The 20,863-nt window shown below is 41.3% G+C and overlaps 1 protein-coding gene across 2 annotated transcripts; it reads right to left on the bottom strand.

Moving 5' to 3' along the window:
- Positions 1-1,843: 1,843 nt before the first annotated feature.
- Positions 1,844-16,679, bottom strand: COCH (cochlin). Of its 2 annotated transcripts, none has more exons than XM_027065525.2 (12): positions 16,483-16,679; positions 15,637-15,694; positions 15,500-15,547; positions 13,318-13,474; positions 12,103-12,236; positions 11,538-11,600; positions 10,420-10,464; positions 10,186-10,333; positions 7,066-7,169; positions 6,126-6,352; positions 5,440-5,956; positions 1,844-2,833 (listed from the first exon to the last, which is right to left on the bottom strand). In XM_027065525.2, the coding sequence occupies exons 2-12, from the start codon at positions 15,668-15,670 to the stop codon at positions 2,658-2,660; spliced, it is 1,653 nt and encodes a 550-aa protein (XP_026921326.1). In that variant the 5' UTR covers positions 15,671-15,694; positions 16,483-16,679; the 3' UTR covers positions 1,844-2,657. The 2 variants fall into 2 exon arrangements, with proteins under 2 accessions (XP_026921326.1, XP_026921327.1); XM_027065526.2 differs by lacking the exon at positions 16,483-16,679 and adding an exon at positions 16,033-16,112.
- Positions 16,680-20,863: the final 4,184 nt, after the last annotated feature.

Genomic DNA, 20,863 nt, shown 5'->3' with positions numbered 1-20,863 from the left:
CTCCTAAAGTTTTTTTTTGTTTTGTTTTTGATTTTCTGAAGATTCAACTTAACCAATTAAGGGGCATTTTTTCTTGTTTTTGGAAATTATAATTTTTCCAAAGCTAATATGGTTTCCGGCAGCAATTCCAAACCAGTGCATTACTGTTTAACTGAAATGTGATTATCATCACTGCAGTGCATAAACATTCACCTCTGGGTATGTATTGAAACGGAAATGAATAAAAATTAAAACATATGTTTACTTTTCTCTACTTTGGTCGTGTTTTTCTCTACAATATTAAACATTTGGAAGAGACTAAAGGATGCAAAATGAAAGTCTTATTTTGTGTGTTTCCATTTGTGACTTCTGGGAAATTATTCATTTGACTATTAAATGGTGCTTTATAAAGCTTAATATTTTTATATACAAACTTTAGTATGTTGACTTTCTCAATATTTAATCATATTCTGCCTTTTTCATATTTTATTTTTGTGTACTTTTCTCACATTTCAAAGTAAGTTATCCACTAAAGACCAGCATCTCACTTTAACACCTTTATTAAATGTTATAAATAGCATATTTGAAAAATAGGCATGCCTGCTAAAGTGTGCTTTACACTTTACTGCTTTTACAAAATAATTGATAGTAACTTAATAAAGGGGTCATTTCTGCTCTTAATGCTCTTTAAGTCAGAATGTTAGTTTCCCTGGTTACCTCAGATGACTCAGAACTTTGTCCTTTATAAAAATAAAAGCGTTTTAAAGGGGTACTGAGGGGGTGCCTGGGTGGCTCCGTTAAACATCCGACTTTTGATCTCAGCTCAAGTCTTGATCTCAGGGTCGTGATTTCAAGTCCTGCATTGGGCTCTGCACTGGGCAGGAAGCCATAACTTTAAAAAAAAAGACGATTGGAGGCTGGGTTTTCATTTGAGTTTAATTTTTCAAGGAGTGATACTCTCAGCCAAGAATTTGTGGTGTAAAAGTTTAAACCTATTTTATTTTTTTATTTTTGAGAGCGAGAGAGGCAGCATGAGTGGGGGAGGAGCAAAGAGACAGGGAGACACAGAATCTGAAGCAGGCTCCAGGCTTTGAGCTGTCAGCACAGCCTGATGTGGAGCTTGAACTCACAGACCGCGGGTCATGACCTGAGCCAAAGTTGGCCGCTTAACTGACTGAGCCACCCAGGTGCCCCTGTTTAATTAAATGAAAATTCTTGTTACGTGGATATATGTGGCATTTTATAGGAAAGGGTCAGTTTACTATCTTCCCATACTTTGTCAAGTTTTTATGTAAAATTGTCCAAGGCAATTTCAGTTCTGCCTTTCTCATACATGCTGCTTTCATTGCTTTTACACACCTATAAAATCCCTGGACTCCAGAGATGTACTGGAGTATAAGTAGTAATTGTAGACCATTTAACACCTATTTCAGGTCAACTTGTAAGTTGTTTCAGATAGGATCAGTGTGTGTGGGGAGGGAGCTAGGATGTACAGGTGGCTGAGGGGGAGGACAGGTTCTGCCTGTAGACAAGCGAGATGGGATGACAACACTTGTATCTGAAGGGAGAGCTCTATATTAACGGCATTGTGATCATTTTTCTTAGGAACTTTACAAGCATGTTTAAGTAAACATGTTAATTACAAAACATTTTTGTTGAACTAAGTAAGAGCATCTCCTGCTGTTTAACTTGGTAGTGGCTGTGTATAATGCCTAAACAGTAGCCATTCAATAAACAATTGAATGAATAAATATAAAAATTTTAAGAAAAAATTCAGGTTGGTCTTTCTACATAAAGTACTGAATGTAGGATTTTTTACCATGTCCCAGGGAGGGAGGACTTGGAATAATAAAAGTAAAGCAGCTTAGAATAATAGTCACTAACAGTTTTCTTGCTTGGTCAAACTACAATAATTTTTCCTGCAGTTCCATTTTCAGTAAGTGATTTTCCTTAAAGCCAAATGTTTAAAGTGGTAAGTAAAAATTTACCAACATTTTTTTCAGTACATGGATGACTTTTAGAGTATAAGCCAAATATATCTATACACATATAAAATTAAGGATATAAATAGAAAAAATCAGACAATTCTATCTTATTCAGTGAGATAGTTCAGTTATGTTATTGTGAAAATACACTACAAAAGAAGCTTGATACTTCATTCCCTTCCATTTGATTCATAATTAAAACTTTTTATTAAGTAATAACTCTTACTGGTTTTAAGACAACATCCATTATGGGAAAAATTACTTACATATGAACTGAGTTAAAGAACTATTTAAGTTTCATTCTCTTTATATATTTAATACTGAATGATGAGAGAAGGAATGTTGCTTTTGTTCTCAGTATCAGATTCTTTTATTGAGCTATGGAATTTATGTCTGTACATTTAATATGCATTTTAGAATTCTTAAGATTCGGATCCACAATATCTCCTGTTTCCAGAGTTTATAAGGGTCATGATTATGAAGCCTCAGCAGAGTGTTTAATAATTCTAAATTGTAATTAGAAGGTAGTAGCTTTAAATGAATGCTTACTTGTTTGAAACAGCTGTTGGCATTTTTAATATAATAGTTTTGTATCTGGTCCTAGTATGCTATATAGTATTTCAGTATTAGGAGAAAATGACTTATACATTACATCCTCTTACACTTTTTCTTTCAGTTGTCAAAATGTTACCATTATTGCTGGGATTCCAAGAAATCTCTACAAATGCCTCTGATGACGTCGGAAACAATTGGTTCTAATCCTGTGAACTCTCTTGTGAAGAAAGCATGTGACTCCTTTGGTTTAGAGGCCATATCTTTCAGGTCATCCAAAGGTGCCCAAGCCACTCCAACAGAAAAGATGGTAATACCTACAATGAAAATATTTTTGCATGCATTAGAACCAAGCTGCAGCTTATATAGAAAACCAGGCGTAATTATTTTTCATGACTCAGTTTACAGTTGGAGAGGAAGCTCTATAATGTCTGAAGGATTAAATCTCCTTCACCAAATGGTTAGCTAGGTTTAAACAGTTATGAGAATGGCTAAACAGTTGGGCCCAAACCAAAAGTTTGCCATCAGTATAACTTACCACATTGGCAAATAAATCACATGATCACTGACAAAAAGTTATGTGATGACCTGATAGATAACTTCTTAAAAAAATAAATAACTATAACATACTTAGTGAAATGGTGAAAACTGCCTGAGATTGGCAGGAGAATGGTCTGCCTGCTATCATCACTCCAGTTAATCATTAGACTGGAGACCTAGCCAGTATAACAGAGTCTGGGATACATAAATGGAAGTTTTCTAAGGCTCTTGCATTGGAAATGGTGACTAGTCTTCTGAATAATGAGAACTTTGCAATTTTGATGTGTATGTTACATTGGCAAAATGACCAGTAGTCAGAAATTGTCAGTGTTAGGCGCTTGGGTGGCTCAGTTGGTTAAGTTTCCAGCTCTTGGTTTCAGCTCAGGTCATGATCTCACAGTTGTGGGATTGACCCCCCCCCCCCCCCCATGCCTCTGCCCCTTACCCACTCCGCTGTTAGTGTTGGATGCTTTGGGATATCCTCCCTCCCTCCCTCTCCCCCCTTCCCCCCCCCCCCCACGTCCTCTTCAGGTGTGCACTCCTGTGCCCACATGCTCTCTAAAACTATACTTAAAACGTAAAAAATGAAATGATCAGTGTCTAACCCCAAAGCAAAAATCTGGTGAAAAAAACAGCCAAAGAGAAAAGGGTCTGTGCAGCTGGAATAATTTCTTCTAGTTACACATTGAGGCATAACCTCTACATTCCCTTGCACCAGTAGGCGGCTTGTATTCCAACTACATTTTGGTTAAGGTGACAACTACACCAGTTTGATTTACCTCAATCCAACTGCAGTAGTTGTTTAGCACATTCTTAGTGTATCCTACCATCTTTCTTTTGAGTGAAATTTCCTATGTTTGGAGAGCTTCTGAAGTCACTTCTAGGACTTCATCCCCATTCTAATGGTATTCAGTGCTCAAAATTGTAAATACTTGAGATGTAAATAAAGCAGGTTTAGATTATGTAAAAGCTCCTTGAAACAATGTCTGATTTATTACCCCACTCAATACTCCCATCTCCTCCCCTGGCAAAAGAAAACAAAAAGTTTCCCCCCTCAGTTTTCCTCACTTGTAGACTGACTGAAGCTCAGATTGTAATTATATATTGGGTCAGAGCTAAACAATTAAAGTTACGACCTAGCCTTGAAAACCTACCTGTATTCCCGCTTTTGTTAACTTGCACTTCACAATCTCTAAAGGATAATTTTCATGAAAATGGTGTGGCATAACCTCCTGAAGCTCAGCTAATTACATTGGGGAAATATATTTGATTTAATCTAGTTCAGTTAATTTAGCCTGAACCCCGTTAACCACAAATTAGTTCAGTAAGATACGTTTTTAAGAAGGATGATAGCAAACAGGTCTTCGATTTAGGTTAGCTACTGATGGATAAAACAAGCTAGATGTATATAAATAAGCCAACATATAGCTTAAGTTGCGCAGATGGGTTCTCTACCCTACTAAACAGCATTTCATCAATATAAAAGTATATAACAGTGGCTAATGTGTAAGAGGGAAAAAGTTAAGTCATGAGGAATTAAATAGGGAAAAGTGTGGAAAAGTATACAAAAATGCAAGGCCACTAATTCCCCTCTCCCAAGTTAGCGTTTTTTTTTGTTTTTTGTTTTTTTTATTAAGTATTATTGGACCACAATCACTCAGTTTTATCCCAGGAAAGGGAACGTCAGCTTTTTGTTGCCCTATTTGATCTCAGCAACACATTATGCTAATGTTTTCAGGAATGAGTCGCCTTTGCCAAAAGTAATATTAAGGTTGGGGTAAGGGAGAAAGAAGACCTTTTTATACTGTTTTATAACATCAGAGTGTGTTTTTATTATCTTAAAAAAAAAAAGACTAAGAATCTAAAAAGGAAGTTTAGATGGAATAGAATTAAAGTCTACTGGAGACTCTAACATCTTAGAAAACTCATGCCAGACTCAAAACTACTTTTTAAAAAAGGATAAATTATCAAATAGGTTCGTGGTAAATTATGATAAATTGTGATTGGGTGGGGGGATATATTCCAAGTTTGGGCCCAACATAAGCACCTGTAACCTGCTTCCTTGACACATGACATGGTTCTCATGGCACTTCTCCCAACAATACAGTGGTGAGGAGTGTGGACTCAGCCAGAATGCCTGGGTTTGAATATTGGCCTCACCACTTGCTAGCTGTGGTCTTGAGGAAATTTGTTGCCTTATCTGTAGAATGACATTCATAGGACTGGTTTGACACTTAAGTCAGTTAACACTGAGTAAAGCTCTTAGAACAATGATTGCCATTACATACGTGTTTGTTCAATAAAATAAATGCTTACATTTATATTTACAAAACTCACTGAACCCCTCCTCAGTTCCCTACCCAGACAAAGGACAAGAACTTACCTGCATCGTGTGCAGCAGCAGCAGGGCCTCGAACATCGTCATAGGACTGCCCGTCTGTGACAATTACCAGGAAGTTCTTGTTGGGGCTATCCCTCACAGGACCAAACACGTTTCTAACAGTGAAGGAAATGGCATCACCTGTAGCTGTTCCACCGCTCATGTAGCGAATGTTTCTGATAACAGCTAGGACATTCTCTTTGGTGCTGTAATCAGTGAAAGTGAATTCTGTGCGCTGATCATAGGTGAACTGCACAGCAGCAATCTTGGCACCAATGTCTGAGATTTCAAAAGTCTTGGCTATGTTGGAAACAAACTCAAGCATGAGGCGAAAATTACTGTCTCCAACACTGCTGGAACCATCAATTAGAAAGGCAATGTTCACTGAGTTATAGCAGGTCTTGCTGCACATCATTTGCTCATGAGTGCAGAGCTTCTGTACCAGAGGCTTTACATATTTCGTGGTGCCAAACCAGTTGGGCATGTGGTAAGAGAAGAAGCCATTGTTCCGACAGACAGCCTAATGGGGGAGACATAAACGGGATCAAAAAGTGTGTCTTCTTAAAAATGATAAAAACATTAAATCTTGAATGTTCAGAGTTAATCCAGATAAGGGCCAGTCAGCACTATGCCTGAAGGTCCAAAAACTGAGTAACTACCCTAACAGAAAAGACCCCTCACCTCCTTACCTTGTCAACAAATGCAACATCCTGAACCATCCCCAGTTCTTCAGGGATAGGCTTGGCCACAGAAACTATAAATACATTCACACCAAACTCTCTGGCCACAATGCCTGCTTCCTCAATGTCATCAGAAGGCCAGCCATCAATAAATACCACCACCACTTTGGGGATCCCTCTTCTTACTCCAGCGTCTGCTGTGAAGAATTTCTGGGCCGTATGCTTCAAGGCTTTTCCTAGATTTGAAGAAGAAGCAAGCTGGAGCAGCACCGCTGCTCAAATGACATTTCTATTTCCCTGTACCAACTTGATGACACCAAAAGTTTAAGAATTTAACTTACATAGAACTTGGTTCTATAATAGATGCATCAGATGGAAAAGTTTAATTATCCATCAGATCTATTTTTTTTTGTCTTCACAACCCACATTACTTCCCCCATCACCTCCCAGAAGCCTCATTTTTCCTTACTTTATACATCAATCATCAGAAACACAACTGACTCCCACCACTGTACTTTTGCTATCTAGCCCCTTAGTGACTGATTACCTCTAAAGACTCAGAACAAGAAATGTCCCTTCAAAGGGTCTATAGTGCTAAGCTAGTTCTTTCTGCCACATCTGCATTTGTTAAGTCTGTTGATCTTTGCTTCTTTTTAACTTGCTGAACACATACTTCTCTAAAGTGGAATCTGTTCTATCCAATATAAGGATTATAAATCACGATACTTTTTTGGCTTGTTTTAAACAAGCAATATTAATTAACCCTTTGGCATATTTTTCATTATAAATTGAGTATCTTAGATGATCAAGTACAAACCTAGCCAAGATTTCTGTGTCAAGAGGAAGAGTTTCACATCTGCTTAAATAAAATAGCCTAATACTGCTTTACATGTCTGACTGCTTCATAACCCTCTCCTGTGTTACATTCCAGGTGCCAAAGTCTACTTACCTGTATTGGAATTACCCCCTCTGAAACCTACTTCCTTTATGGCAAACAAAACATCTTTGGCTGATGTAAAGTTTTTCAAATAAAATTCTATTTTGGGATGTTCACTAAGTGGAAAAATAGGAAAAAAAATGTTATCTAGAGAGAACTGGAAAGGCAAAACAAGCAACATTATATAACTTAAAAAAAAGTAAATTGGCCAACGCCTAAGTTTCTTAATCCCATAGTGTACAGTCAACTAAAGTATTGCATCCTTACTTAAATTTCAAGGCATCTTGCAGAAATGTAACAAAAACAATTGCTACCTTGAGGGTTTATCTGGGTAATATGCTAAATACATATTACATGTATCATCTCATTTCATCCTAACTCTACACAGTGTAAACTACTATCCCTACTATGTAAGCGAAGAAACTGAGGCTCACAGCATTTTGGTAGGTTGCCCAACAAAACACTGCTGCACTTTAAATTCAGGTTTGTCTGGCTCCAGAACACCTGAAACCAGGGTTAGCTGAAGGCACTGGGCTTAATGGAAATCTGCAGAGTAGGGCACCAGAGTATTGGAAGGTGACTGGGTGTGAGGCTAGGTCTGTTTCAGTGGGAGACCATGGAAGCACTCAACAGTGTGGGTCTATTAACTCAGGCTTCTGGTTAGAAGAGGCAATTTTAAGGACACCGAGGCCAACGTTTTAAAAATGAGAAGATAACAAGAAAATGTATCAAGTATTACAATTTTGGATTTGTGTTATAAAAAATGATATTGACATACGCTGATCTTAAAATTATGTATATTGTAATATTTGGGACTTTCCATATTTAATAGTAAAAGGATTTCAACTCACTTTTATCACTACTCTACATTTATTAGAGACCATGTTGAGTAAAACAGTTACACAACCATTTGTTGTGTTGGTTTTTAGATAAGTCAGTATTTCATAAGTGCAAAATTTTAAGATCTTAGTATTATCAATTGCCATTAAGTCAAGATTTTTGGGGTAAAAGTATAGCACTGACTGTACTTCTGCATATCTTTCTGTATATCTGGTGAAATGTTGGGCCACAAAATCAGATATTATGGGTAGATAACCTTTTCACATTAATGGTCACTTTGAACTATCCCAATTGTGATTTAGGAGATTTATTCTTAATTTTGCATCCTTAATGTTACATTGTTATTCTGCTTAAATATAAACTCTTTATATAGTTTATTCTGAGGCTCTTCCTAAAATAGGAAAACTATAGGGGTGCCTGGGTGGCTCAGTCAGTTAAGCGTCCAACTTCAGCTCAGGTCATGATCTCACAATCCATGAGTTTGAACCCCGTGTCGGTCTCTGTGCTGTCAGTTCAGAGCCTGGAGCTTGATTTGGATTCTGTGTCTCCCTCTCTCTCTGCCCCTCCCCCACTCACACTCTGTCTCTATCAAAAAATGAATAAACGTTAAAAAAAATTTTTTTAATCGGTAAACTAGAAGCCTCAAAGTTTATAGAGAAGCTAGTCTTGTTTGATTCTACGAGATAGTGTAGCTGTCATCTTGAAAAAGAATTGGATACAAATAGCAAAGAAAAAAATGTAAGAAGAAAAGTACTGAGTGGAATTTGTCCCCACCCCCCCAAGATGTTAAAATGTACAATAAAGCTACAATTATGAGAGCATTGTAGAAAAGATGTAAGAATTGGCTTATAGATCAAGGAAACTGACTTGCTTAACTTGCATATAAAACTGGCATTACAAATCAATGAAATAAAGTCATCTGTTTTAAAGATATGGGACAAATAGTTAAATTATGTAGAAAACCAAAAAATTCTCATACCAAATTCTCATACCAAAAAAATTCTATTTAAATAAAGAACCAGTTGTAAAACATAACATGAGAATAAATGAAATAGAAATCAGTAGGTGTAGTACTGGTGACAGCAATTTAAACTGGGTCAACTTTCTAGAAAGCAATTGAACTTTGTATCCGAAACCTTAAAAATGTCAGAACCTTTTGACCCAATCTCACTTTTAGAAATCTAGTCTAATGAACTAATCAAAGATGGCACAAGGGTGACATTAGGATGTTAATCACAATGTAATGTCCGATAGTGAAAAAAATGGAAGAACAGTTAAACAGTCATGCAAAGGAACATTCTAAAACATCATCGATTTAGAGCATTTGTGGTGCAAAATGCTCAAAATACAAAGGGATGAAAAAACAGGACATAAAACATTTTTATAGTTTGAGCTTTTGAAAAAGAAACACATTATGCAGAAAGGGGTGAAGGATGGAAAAAGTGGTGGAAGGGGAATGCGAGATACAGGCTTCCAGTTATGAAATGAGTAAGCCAAGAGAATAAAAGGTACAGCATAAGGAATATCGTCAGTGGCACTGTAACAGCATCTTATGGTGACAGATGGGAGCTACACTTGCAGGGAACATGGCATAATCCACAATGTTGAATCACTATGTCGTACACCTGAAACTAATGTAACATTGTGTGTCAACCATACTTCAGTTACACACACACACACACACACACAGACATGCACATGTACAAGCAAGTATTTTCTTAAAATACTGAAAGGGTATCAAACATTTTATAGTGATTATCTCGGGAGAGCATATTTGGGAAATTTGTTTTTCTTGTGCTTTATATGTTTTTCAAGGTATCTATAGTAAGCATATTATTTTCCTAAAAGCCATCAATATTATTTTTAAATGAATAAAATTAAAAAGATCGAGCTTCAGATCTGCACTCATGGAACTATGGGAAATGTTTAAAAGAATAATGACAGAATAGGGAAGAGAAACAGACCTATAATTTCTTCCTTCAGCAAAGAAGAATCAGGAATTGAGCAGAGTATATGTACAGAGGTAATTTGTACAGAGGTAGTTTTGTTGTATGAACAACAAAACCTTTTTAGTCTACCTTCTGGTCATCAAATTCTCTAAATCTTTTTATTCCAAAAAGGAAGCACTTAGACCTACCCTGTCTGCTTAGGCAGTCTTACATCCTGTATTTACAGTTCAGGGATTCAGACTATCCACAACTCTATGTGTTTATACTGTACTGAAATACATGTATCCACTAAAACGGCTGATCTTTTATCATCAAGTCTCTTTCCATTTTAACAAGTTGGTACCTGGCTTGAACAAGGCCCACGTGTGGTCCTTCTGTTCCAATTCCCAACATTAGAGCCACTTTGCCAACAAAATTCTTCTGTAGATTAAATCGGCGCTGCCCAATATTAAAACTTCCATCAATCAGAAATGCAATGTCTGCTTTACAGTCTGTGAAAACCCAAACATGTCTCTCCGTTAGCAGTTTCAAAGGGAGGGAGAATGTTATTTTCCCAAATGGATATGTGGACTCTTACCTTTATTGCCAGTTTTCTTTTCAGGTGTTTTCTTTAGTCGTTTACCTGAAACAAAGGAAGCAGTGGCATCAATAGGAAGACAGTTTCATAGCAAGAAGCCCACATGGGGAAAAGCTTGTGACAAGGAGTGCCATTCTTAAAAACACTTGTTTTGTAAAAAAATTAATTTGTTCACAGCTTTTTGGACTGGGGAAGAAATGCCCCAACAAAGAAGTCAGGACTGTTGTAAGCCTTGCCACCAATTCAGGACTTGATATCTCAAACCCACAATTGAGGCAGGACCAGAAATGCCAAGAGTTAGATTCTAATGTTCTTAATTTCTTTGACTTTAAAACTGCCACAATCTTAGGAAAGGAGATTCCTGGCCTTTGTTAAAATGGACATACATTGAATTCCTTTTATTCATATGACGAATGGAGCTAGGAAGTCACTTTGTCCAGTTTCTAGGCATGGTTTATTAGATCAGAAAGAAATAGTAGGACTTCAAGAGAATGTTTGGTAGCAGAGTTTATAATTGAAAATAGAAGGATAGGAATTTGAAATATAAAATGTTTCCTTATATAATGCACTAGTAAACTTAAGATACTTGTTTTGTGTTTCTTAATTTTTTTTAATTTTTGAGATAGGGCACAAGCAGGAGAGAGGGGCAGAGGGAGAGACAGAATCTTAAGCAAGGTCAATGCTTGGTGCAGAGCTTGACGCAAGGCTCGATCCTATAACCCCAGGATCATGACCTGACCTGAAATCAAGAGTCGGATGCTCAACTAACAGAGCTACCTAGATGCCCTGGTTTTGTGTTTAACATCACTTTTTATTTTTTATTTGTTTATTTTTAACTTACTTATTTTTGAGAGAGAGAGAGCAAGCAGGGGAGGAGCAGAGAGAAAGGGACAGAGAGGACTTCCAAGAAGGCTCCACACAGTCAGTGCAGAGCCCAATGCAGGGCTCGAACCCACAAACTGTAAGATCATGACTTGAGCTGAAACCAAGAGCTGGATACTTAACTAAGCCACGCAGGTGCCCCAACGTCAATTACTTTTTAAAGGAAAGCTATCAACAACACATTTATTTTTAACTTCTAAATGTTGTGCCAGGCTACTAGGAGATAGCTTCCATACCTGTTGATGGACGTGCTGTGGACACTGCTTGTCCTGTGGCCTCCTGGGTACCACTTTTACCTTCTGTTAAAATAAAGAGAAGACTATTTTTTCCTCTTCCTTCTTTACCATCAAAATATAATGAATCTAACTTAGGTGTCTATGGGATGATAAATGTAATCAACTAATGGCAACTGCATGAGTAATTGCTTCATGCGAGTTTCAAAGACCAAAATGAATTCTTATATTTTAAATTGTATTTTAAAAGGATCACCAAAAATGAATTCACATTCATTTTCATTCACTAGTTTTTTGATTTAGTGTTACTTGTAAGTGTCAGGGCATTCTGATCACAAGTTTCTATTGCAACCTTCTAACAGCAAGATTATCCTTCCTCCATTCAGCCAAGTTTGGCCTGAGTGGGCTTTGCTTGTCCAGGTCGCTGATTCTAACCCATAGTTGACTCTTTCAAGTCTTAATCACAGGCTTTTCTATCAAAGTCAAAGACGTTGGGCTAAGAACAGCAGAAAACTTTGAGAGTCAGGCAATATTTACACAAAGGTAAAATCAATGTAATTGTACCTACTTGTCACTGTGAAAGAAGCAGACCATCTGGAAAGGGTTTGAGACTGAATGCCATTGGCAACTACTGAGGAATAGTTTTCTCGACCTGGTAGGCTATATATTCGTACAGGTCCCCCTGAGTTGCTGATTACTCCCCTGCAACACAGAAAAACAGCCGATATTCTACCCACACTTTTCCAGGGGTATCTGACTGACTTATAGTGCCATGTTACATCTATTGTTCTGATAATCAAGAAAATAGTTTATCAGGGAAGACATCTAAGGATGCTGTTGGCCTTTTTAAAAACATGCTAACATAGGTACAACATCTGCCTGGGAAAAAATGGTTTTATGCTGTCAAACTTCTTAAATGTTGATAGGAACATACCTATAAGATCCCATTCCCTGCAGCTCAGAGATTCAGGGTTAAGAGCACCAAATAATTTTCTTAGTTTTCTAAGGTACTTTAACTACATGTCTTTGGACAACACACACACACACACACACACACACACACAAAGTCTTGTAGTATAGCAGAATGTGTGATGAATACGGGATCTGGAAGCAGACCTGGCCTTTCATTTCCAGCTCTGGCACTTGCCTAACAATGATGACCGTGGGCAAGACCCTTGGCAACTGAGTTGTTTCTTCATCTATAAAATGGAATAAAATTGTACCCACCCTATACAATTCTCAAGTTCTCATGGAAGTTAAAACTATGTCTGGCACACAGTAAAAACTCACTAATGCATTACATGATTAGGAATGTTCTAAAATCACAGGAATCTAGCTGCCAAGAAATAATACAATTTGTCTTTAGTCAGAAAGCTTACTTTGTGTAGCTGGTGCTTCATGGATATCCAGGAAAACCTTAAAAATGTATCTATCAGGGCGCCTGGGTGGCTCAGTCGGTTAAGCGGCCGACTTCGGCTCAGGTCATGATCTCATGGTCCGTGAGTTCGAGCCCCGCGTCGGGCTCTGTGCTGACAGCTCAGAGCCTGGAGCCTGTTTCAGATTCTGTGTCTCCCTCTCTCTGACCCTCCCCCGTTCATGCTCTGTCTCTCTCTGTCTCAAAAATAAATAAACGTTAAAAAAAATAGTTAAAAAAAATGTATCTATCTTCTATGGCCAAAATTCGCACCAAAAGAAAGAAGATAGTGGGTCCGTCCATGTGGCTAAAGACAGAAAGGAAATCATCACACTTGGATTTCTCTCCCCTTGGCATGTTTCAGCTTACCTGTGGATAGCTGCACCACATATGCTTGATACAGATGCATACACTATGTTCCCAAATACGGAGAATTCCTCAAGAGAGCAGCCCCCTGGGCAGAGGACATCTGCTTTCTCTTTCCTGATGTCCAGGCCTCGGGTAAAGCATGTGATAGCAATGGGAACTGAAGAGAAAGGAGGGAATGTAGTGACCATTCTTGGGACTTTGAGGGGGATGGGGAGGTGGAAACTAGGGTCTGAGGTTGAAGGTTTACCTCCCTAAGTTTTACACTTCTTAAGAATATTAACATATGTACCACACCATTCCAGATTTTAGCTAGCCAAAACCCAGCTTTCCAATATAATCTAGTCCTCAACCACTCCAAAGCCTAATGGGAGAATTTTCTCAGTTCTTATGAGCTTGGGAATATATAACTGGGAATATATCAGAACTGGGAAATGACATTAGTCAGTCACCATTTATTCATTCTAGAAACGTAAAAATCTCACAGCGATAACTGTGGACACAGTTGCCTGAGCTAACGATATTATATCTGGGCCAAGCCTATGAGGAATATCTTCATAGACACATGCACAAAACTCTTCAAGTCTCATCCTTTGCTTTGGAAGACCATTTACACTAGTTTTCCTCCAACTGCAGTGTCTTAAAATTATCTCTTAAGTAGGCCAGTAAAAAGATGTTTCACTTTACAAAATGTCATTTAGCTCAATCGTTCATTTTACAGATGCAGAAATTAAAGCCATGGGGTTAATTTGCTCTAGGTCACACAGCTCAACTTCTGCAGAATCAGGGAAGTTAGTCCCTTTGGAATGAAGCATTTTTATCTGAACTGAACCTGCTTATTTCTGGTCAAAATCTGCCCAGAGAGATCTATCAGACAGTGAATGCATTTTTAGAAAACAGTGTCAATACTCTCAAGTTTTACACAGCCAACCCAACTAATAAGGAACTGAAGTTTGTACTACAAAAGATGTTAGGTAGACACAAATTATTGGCAACATGTAACAAGATAATATAATACCACATGTTAACTCATCAATTTACTATAAATTTTAAGTTGAGAATAATGTTATTAAATACTCCTTTCCAAACACAAGAATATTGTGATTACCCAAACCTTTTTGAAACAGATGTTAATAAAAAACCAAAAAAGCACCTTTTCCCCAAGACAGTAATACTGTCTGGTCATACTGCCCCTTTGAGTAGCCTGCCTCTAACAATGACCCTCTTCCCAAAGCTCTCTGTGCTGAGCTGCACCCTGGACTGTACATGTCCATGGAAGGGAAGGCAGGATGCCAAGTACAATCCTGACTCCTTAGCTGTGCAACACTAAAGATCGCGGTGCAAGTTAAAATCCTTACCAAAAACAATAGCCTCAAACCTATGCGCCCCATACCTGTTATCAAACAGCCTGAATCCTTCCTACCACTTTTGGTGTCATCAGAGGCTCTGCCTTTAGCTGCCAATGCTGACTTGAGTAACGGAGTGAGTGAGTGAGTGAGTGAGTGTGTGGGTGTGTGTGTGTCTTACCCTGATTCCTCCTTTCAGGAAAACAAAGGATAGATTTTGTAAAAAGAATTTGCCTTTTATATTGTAGAAAACACACACACCCATGCTCGGACTTATACATGTGGAACAAACTGTTTTTTAGACTCTCTCCAGTATGAAATGGGTCTATAAATAGAGATTATTCCTAGAAACCAGGGTTCAAGCAAGGTGGGACATAGCATTTCTCTGTCCCTGTCAGCTCTCGCAGTCTTTAGTCAGGTCTGGGAGGCTTATCCCTGGCCTCAAACGCCGTGGACAACCCGGGACTAGTGTGCCTCTTGGTGGGACTCAACGAATACTCCCCCGCCTTGACCTTTGATGCCGAGGATCGCGTCGCCAGGTGCCTCCCGCGAGGTGGCGAGTGGATTCCGGGAGGCTTCGTTCTCGGCGCCTTGGGGAAGAACGTCCCCATCGGATACCAGGGGCCCCCTCGCGCGGGAGAAATGAGTAAGCCCGCGTAGACAGGCTGTGGGAATGGATGCGGGTGCACCAGACAGCCGCTCCAACCTTGGCGCCTTGAACCTTCCCTAGGGCCACAGTCCAGGGACTCGGTCTGGGCGCGCTTCTACCCGCCGGCCCCCAGCCCCTCCCACCGCCTGGACCGAGCCCTGCTTCCCTGACCCGTGAACACGTAACTCACCGGCTCCCTCGCTGCCCGCAGGTTCCGGCAGCAGCAGCAGAGAGACACCTGCGAAGAGAACACAGCGCGAGGGATCGCCCCAACCTCCACCCCGCTTGGTGCGAGGGGAAGGGGGGCGGGGAGGAGCGCGTACCCACCGAGCCAGAGAACTGGGATCCAGGCTGCAGACATGGTGGTCGAGGGGGCTGCTCGGTCCTGGGAGAGAGGAAAAATGCAAGGGAGGCTCTCGGGAAGGGAGACCCTTACGTCCCCACCACACTGGGCCGGCCCTCCCGTTAGAGATCCCGCACCCCTCGGAAACCCAGGGGCGGCGGAGGGGAGGGAGGAGACCTAAGAGGCCGCTGCCCCCGAGCTAGCGCTCTATCTGGAGGCGATGTTCTGGCTGCAAATCGAGCCAAACCCAGTGCAAACTCGGCCCGGAGGAAGGGGTGCGATATCAAGACAGAAAGAAGCTGGGCGCGACAAAGGAGAGACTCAGACAAGCAGGTGGCAGGGACCCGCACGCCCGCCGCCAGACGCCTAGGGCTCCGCACCTGAGTCGGATCCGCCCGGCTGCGCCTGAGTGCGGAAAGCGCGGCTCCCGCCGCCGCTATAAAGGCCGGGCCGCGCGCATGAGCACTGTGCGGGGGGCGCGTGGGGAGGGGGCTGGGAGCCGGTCCCCCGGGGCCGGGCGGCGGCCGGCCAGCTCCGCCCTCACCCCCTGCCGGTCCTGGGGGGAGGCCCGCGCCCAGGCGCCTCCCCCCGCGGCGCGGACCTCGGCCACCCGGACGCCGCGTCCGTCCCTAGGGGAGGCGCGAAGGCCCGCGGCAGAGTCCCGGAGACCCCGCGGGACCCGGCGTCAGGGGTGTGGGAACGCGTGTAGGACAGCGGTGGGACCCGCGCCTGGGGACGCGCGCGGTGAGCCCGGGGTCCCCGGCGTCGGCCGCCCCGGCTGGACTGCGCTCCGGGCGGGGAGGCTGCCCGACGTGCGGGGCCGGCCTCACCCGGGCTGAGGAGGGACTGTCCCCCACTCGCGGTTCCCGACGGCGGAGCTGCGGCCCTCGCGGTGAACCCCGGCTCTGCTTTGGCCCAGGCGGCTGAGGTGACCCAGGGCCGCCGCCCGCCCAGGCCTTGCGCCCCCAGAGAGCTACCAGCTCCACGCGGCCTCGGAACCAAACTTTCCAACTTCGTGCTCGCGTGGAAACGGAATTCCTACTTCTAAAGCAAACGCAACCTAGGTTTGGCAAACGCGTCCCTCGTATTTTTAGAAACCCTGTCAACTGATTGGTTACTCTTTCGACCATAGGGATCCAGCAGCCTTCCGACTTGGTTTCTGCTGGAATCGGATTTTCCCCAGCGGGCTCCATTCACTGTAATGCGCAAGGCCACGCTTTGGAGGTGGCCCGGGCCCCTCATTGTATTTGCCTTTTCTTCCTTTCTGCGTCAGGAAGGAATTATGCTTGATTGCCTCTCCCAGTTCCCAGACCTGGTGTCTGTAGTGATTGCACAGAACCTCAGATTTGGTAATGTGTCCTCTCTCATCCTGGTAATTTTTAACAGGTGGAAGTGGGAGAAAGCAGAATTGACAGGCAGTGTGACCTCCGTGGCAGTGACCTCCACAGCAGCCTAGGAACCATCTCCAGACCCAGGAGAGGTGGCAGGGTATCGTTTTTTCAAATAGTTTTATTTAGTCCAAAGAATAAGCAATAATTTATATGCCATAAAACCCATCCCTTTTATGTATAAAATCCATGATTTTTAGTGAATTTACAGAGTTGTACAGCCATCACCACAATCCAATTTTAGAACCTTTGCCTTACTCCCAAAAGGACCCCTTCTCCTCATTGAGTCAATTGTTCCCCACCCTCAGCCCTAGGCCATACTGATTTGCTTCCTGTCTCTATACATTTGCCTTTATTGACATTTTATATAAATGGAATAATACAACTTCTGTTACTGAACATAATGTCTCTGAGGTTTATCCATGTTGTGGCATGTATGTGTACTTGCTTTTTAAAAGATTTTTAAATGCTTATTAATTTTTGAGAGCGAGAGAGGGACAGAGTGTAAGTGAGGAAGCGGCAGAGAGAGAGGGTGACACAGAATCTGAAGCAGGTTCCAGGCTCCGAGCTGTCAGTACGGAGCCGGTGGCGAGGCTCGAACTCCCAATGCTGAGATCATGACCTGAAATAAAGTTGGATGCTTAACCGACTGAGCTACCCTGGTGCCCGTATGTACTTGTTTTTTATTGCTCAGTAGTATTCCCGTACATTTGGTATTAGGAAAGATACATAGCACCCCCACGTGGAAGCCAAACACTGTAGTGCTTTTACAACTATCCTCTCCATCTGGAGTGAGTCAGTGTTTGAATCAGGCAACTGTGGGGGGGAGGGGGGTGGTGCTCATTTCATTCCCTTTACTATTTACTATTTGAATGTCTTCTGGAGAGAAAGACTAATTAAATACATTTGTTGGCTGGGAAGTTTTTTATTCTTATTTTCATGGCTGCTTTAAAGATGTAAACTCTTCCATGGTAGAGACAATTGCCCTTTTCTTCGAAACCCAGTATTCTAGCCACCACCCCTGATATTTTTCTTGGTAGAAATTTCAAGCCTTCAGGACTATTAAAACTGTCTTTTCCATGATTGTTTATTGAGTATCCTGAATCAGTGTTGGATAATCTCTTCCAATTAGGCTGGGCAGATTGTCATGATGCTATATAATGAGGGAGAGTTCAGATCCTTGGAAAACAGCTCCCACTCCACAGCTCTGCAGACAGGTGCCCAAATGGCCAGAGGGGTGCATGCTCTTCAGAAGTCCCATGGGGCACAGCCCTCCTGTGATGTAATTTCACTGAACCATTTGGCAGAATGAAAACTATGCAGCTGTTTCCATGATTGACTCTGAGTCTATGACTCTTAAAAAATAAAGGAAATACCTCATTTGAGTTCCACAGTTGTTTACCCAAAGATACAATTTTAATTATTTTGTTTTGAAACATTTAAGAGAAGTTTTTCTTCCTTTGTTTTTCTGGTTTGAAAGGCCAACCAAGAAGGGTGGGGGAGTGGGGATGAGATTTTTCATTCTCAGTTTGTACCTCATGTTCACCATAAGTATATTAAGGAAAAACTAACTTGAGAGGTAGTTGTCTCTGCTGTGGGAATATCTATAGAATAGAGGGAAAGCCAAAGGAATCTGGGTATGTTTGACTTAAAAAGACAAATTGTTAAAATTATAGTTTTGCATTCAGTTGGGTGACATTTTGGGTTATTGTACTCCTGAGATGCCTGGGTAGTTTACCCTGCTTTAATTAAGACTATTTGATATTCAAAATTTAGACTAACTCCTTGTAGAGCAGTGGATTCCTAACTGGGCTGCACAATGGAATCACCTGGGGAGCTTTAAAAAGTACCAAAGCCTGAGTCCCACCCTGGAGATTTTATGTAATTAGTCTGGGATGGGGCCAGTGTGTTAGAATTTTTTAAAGCTCCCAGGTGATTCCAATGGGCTGCCCAGGATGTGTAATACTTAGCTCAATATTAGAGGTTAAGCTAATAATTCTAATTTTCCTCTCTTCTTTCATTATCTTTTCATTAAAATTCCATCAAAAATATGCCTACTGTGTTTCCCAGATAAAACATGGAAGCATCTTCTGGCCTGATGTTTGTTTAAAAACAATCATTAAGGGGCGCCTGGCTGGCTCTGTCAGAAGAGCTTGCAACTCTTGATCAGGGGGTCATGAGTTTGAGTCCCACATTGGGTGCAGTGATTACTAAAAATATAAATAAATGAAACCTTAAAAATAATCCCTAACAGAAGAGTTGAAAACTCAGTTTCAAAAGTAATTATCCCCGGGGCGCCTGGGTGGCGCAGTCGGTTAAGCGTCCGACCTCAGCCAGGGCACGATCTCGCGGTCCGTGAGTTCGAGCCCCGCGTTGGGCTCTGGGCTGATGGCTCAGAGCCTGGAGCCTGTTTCCGATTCTGTGTCTCCCTCTCTCTCTGCCCCTCCCCCATTCATGCTCTGTCTCTCTCTGTCCCAAAAAATAAATAAACGTTGGAAAAAAAAAAAAAAGATGTGAAGCAAAAGTAATTATCCCCAAGTGTGCTGTCAGGTCACAGAATGGGCTGGCCTTGTTAAGGGAGTGAGCTACCTGTAAAACTATTACCCTAGGTGGGATTTTTAGGCTTCAGGATGCTGCTGGCAGCTCAAAAGAGTTCCTCAAGAATAGTGTGGTTCTCTGATTAGATTTGGTTCATTACCTGCACAGATAAGCTCTTAGTTTACAGGTCCCTTCTCTGTTTTGTCTTTACCTAAGTATGAAGCTGGTGTTACCTGGAAGTTTTAATGTTCTTGTTGTTGATCTTTTATTTTTTAATTTTCTTTAACGTTTATTCATTTTTGAGAAACAGAGAGAGACCGAGCATGAGCAGGGGAGGGGCAGAGAGAGAGGGAGACACAGAATCCGAAGCAGGCTCCAGGCTCTGAGCTGTCAGCACAGAGCTCAATGCTGGGCTCAAACTCACAAACCGGAAGATCATGACTTGAGCTGAAGTTGGACGCTTAACCCACTGAGCCATCCAGGTACTCCTTTTAATTTTAATTTTTATCTTTAAAAAGAGTATCAGTCCTGTCCCACCCCTATCCTTAGGTCCCCTGTAAACTTACTTAGCTAATGCAATACGTAGTAACTTGGTTTTATTTCAGTCACAGTGAACTTAAAGTGAATTTGTTCCCTTTAGGGAAGTGTATGTTTATCCTGCAGTATCCCATAGGTTATGGACCATAATCAGTTTGAAAACTCCCATCACCTATGTTATCTTACCACATTGATGTTTTTTCTAGATCTAGTTTGCCTGATTGTTCTTTGTTCACATCTACTGCTAAGCAAGTATGTCCATCTGGCCTTTCAGTTTTTGACGATTTCTAGCAACAGAATAAATGTCTACAGCTTCTGAGGGGTGAAAATCAAAAAGTTGATTCACACTCAATTCTACACCTGAAACTAAGATTACACTATATGTTAACTAACTGTAATTTAAATAAAAACGTGGAAGGGGAAAAAAAGTTGATTCAGAGATAGTCCTGTGACCACTAGAAATCACTCTCTTTTTCTGGAACTCGGTTTCCTTTCCTATAGGGTGAAATGGATTAGACCAAGTGATTGGAAGAGACCTCCCCCTGGCCACCTTCTGTGATTGGGCAAATGCTTCCTGGGCATATAGTGGCTTCAAGGGCTATGCCATTTTTCTGGGGTTTGGAAGGCCTTAGGAAACACTGGCTGTGCCAGCTGGCTCTCACCTGTCCCAGAAGCCATCATTTCCTATGCAAGTTGCCTTTCTTTTCACCTCTCACTGCTAAACTATGGACTGGATTACCTTTGCCCC

Source organism: Acinonyx jubatus, chromosome B3 (genome assembly GCF_027475565.1).
Source record: "Acinonyx jubatus isolate Ajub_Pintada_27869175 chromosome B3, VMU_Ajub_asm_v1.0, whole genome shotgun sequence".
In the NCBI taxonomy this organism is placed as follows: domain Eukaryota; kingdom Metazoa; phylum Chordata; class Mammalia; order Carnivora; family Felidae; genus Acinonyx; species Acinonyx jubatus.
The sequence above is the reverse complement of the archived record's forward strand: the minus strand, read 5'-3'. Positions and strand labels throughout refer to the sequence as shown.

What these genes read in the sequence shown, in the direction of transcription:
- COCH (XM_027065525.2), bottom strand. Translation starts at nt 15,670, where the DNA reads ATGTCTGCAGCCTGGATCCCAGTTCTCTGGCTCG. An exon ending in AAAGAAAACTGGCAATAAAG is followed by an intron (nt 10,334 to 10,419) that starts GTAAGAGTCCAC and finishes GGGTTTTCACAG; the next exon opens with ACTGTAAAGCAGACATTGCA. An exon ending in TGCTGCTGCACACGATGCAG is followed by an intron (nt 2,834 to 5,439) that starts GTAAGTTCTTGT and finishes TTTTCATTGTAG; the next exon opens with GTATTACCATCTTTTCTGTT.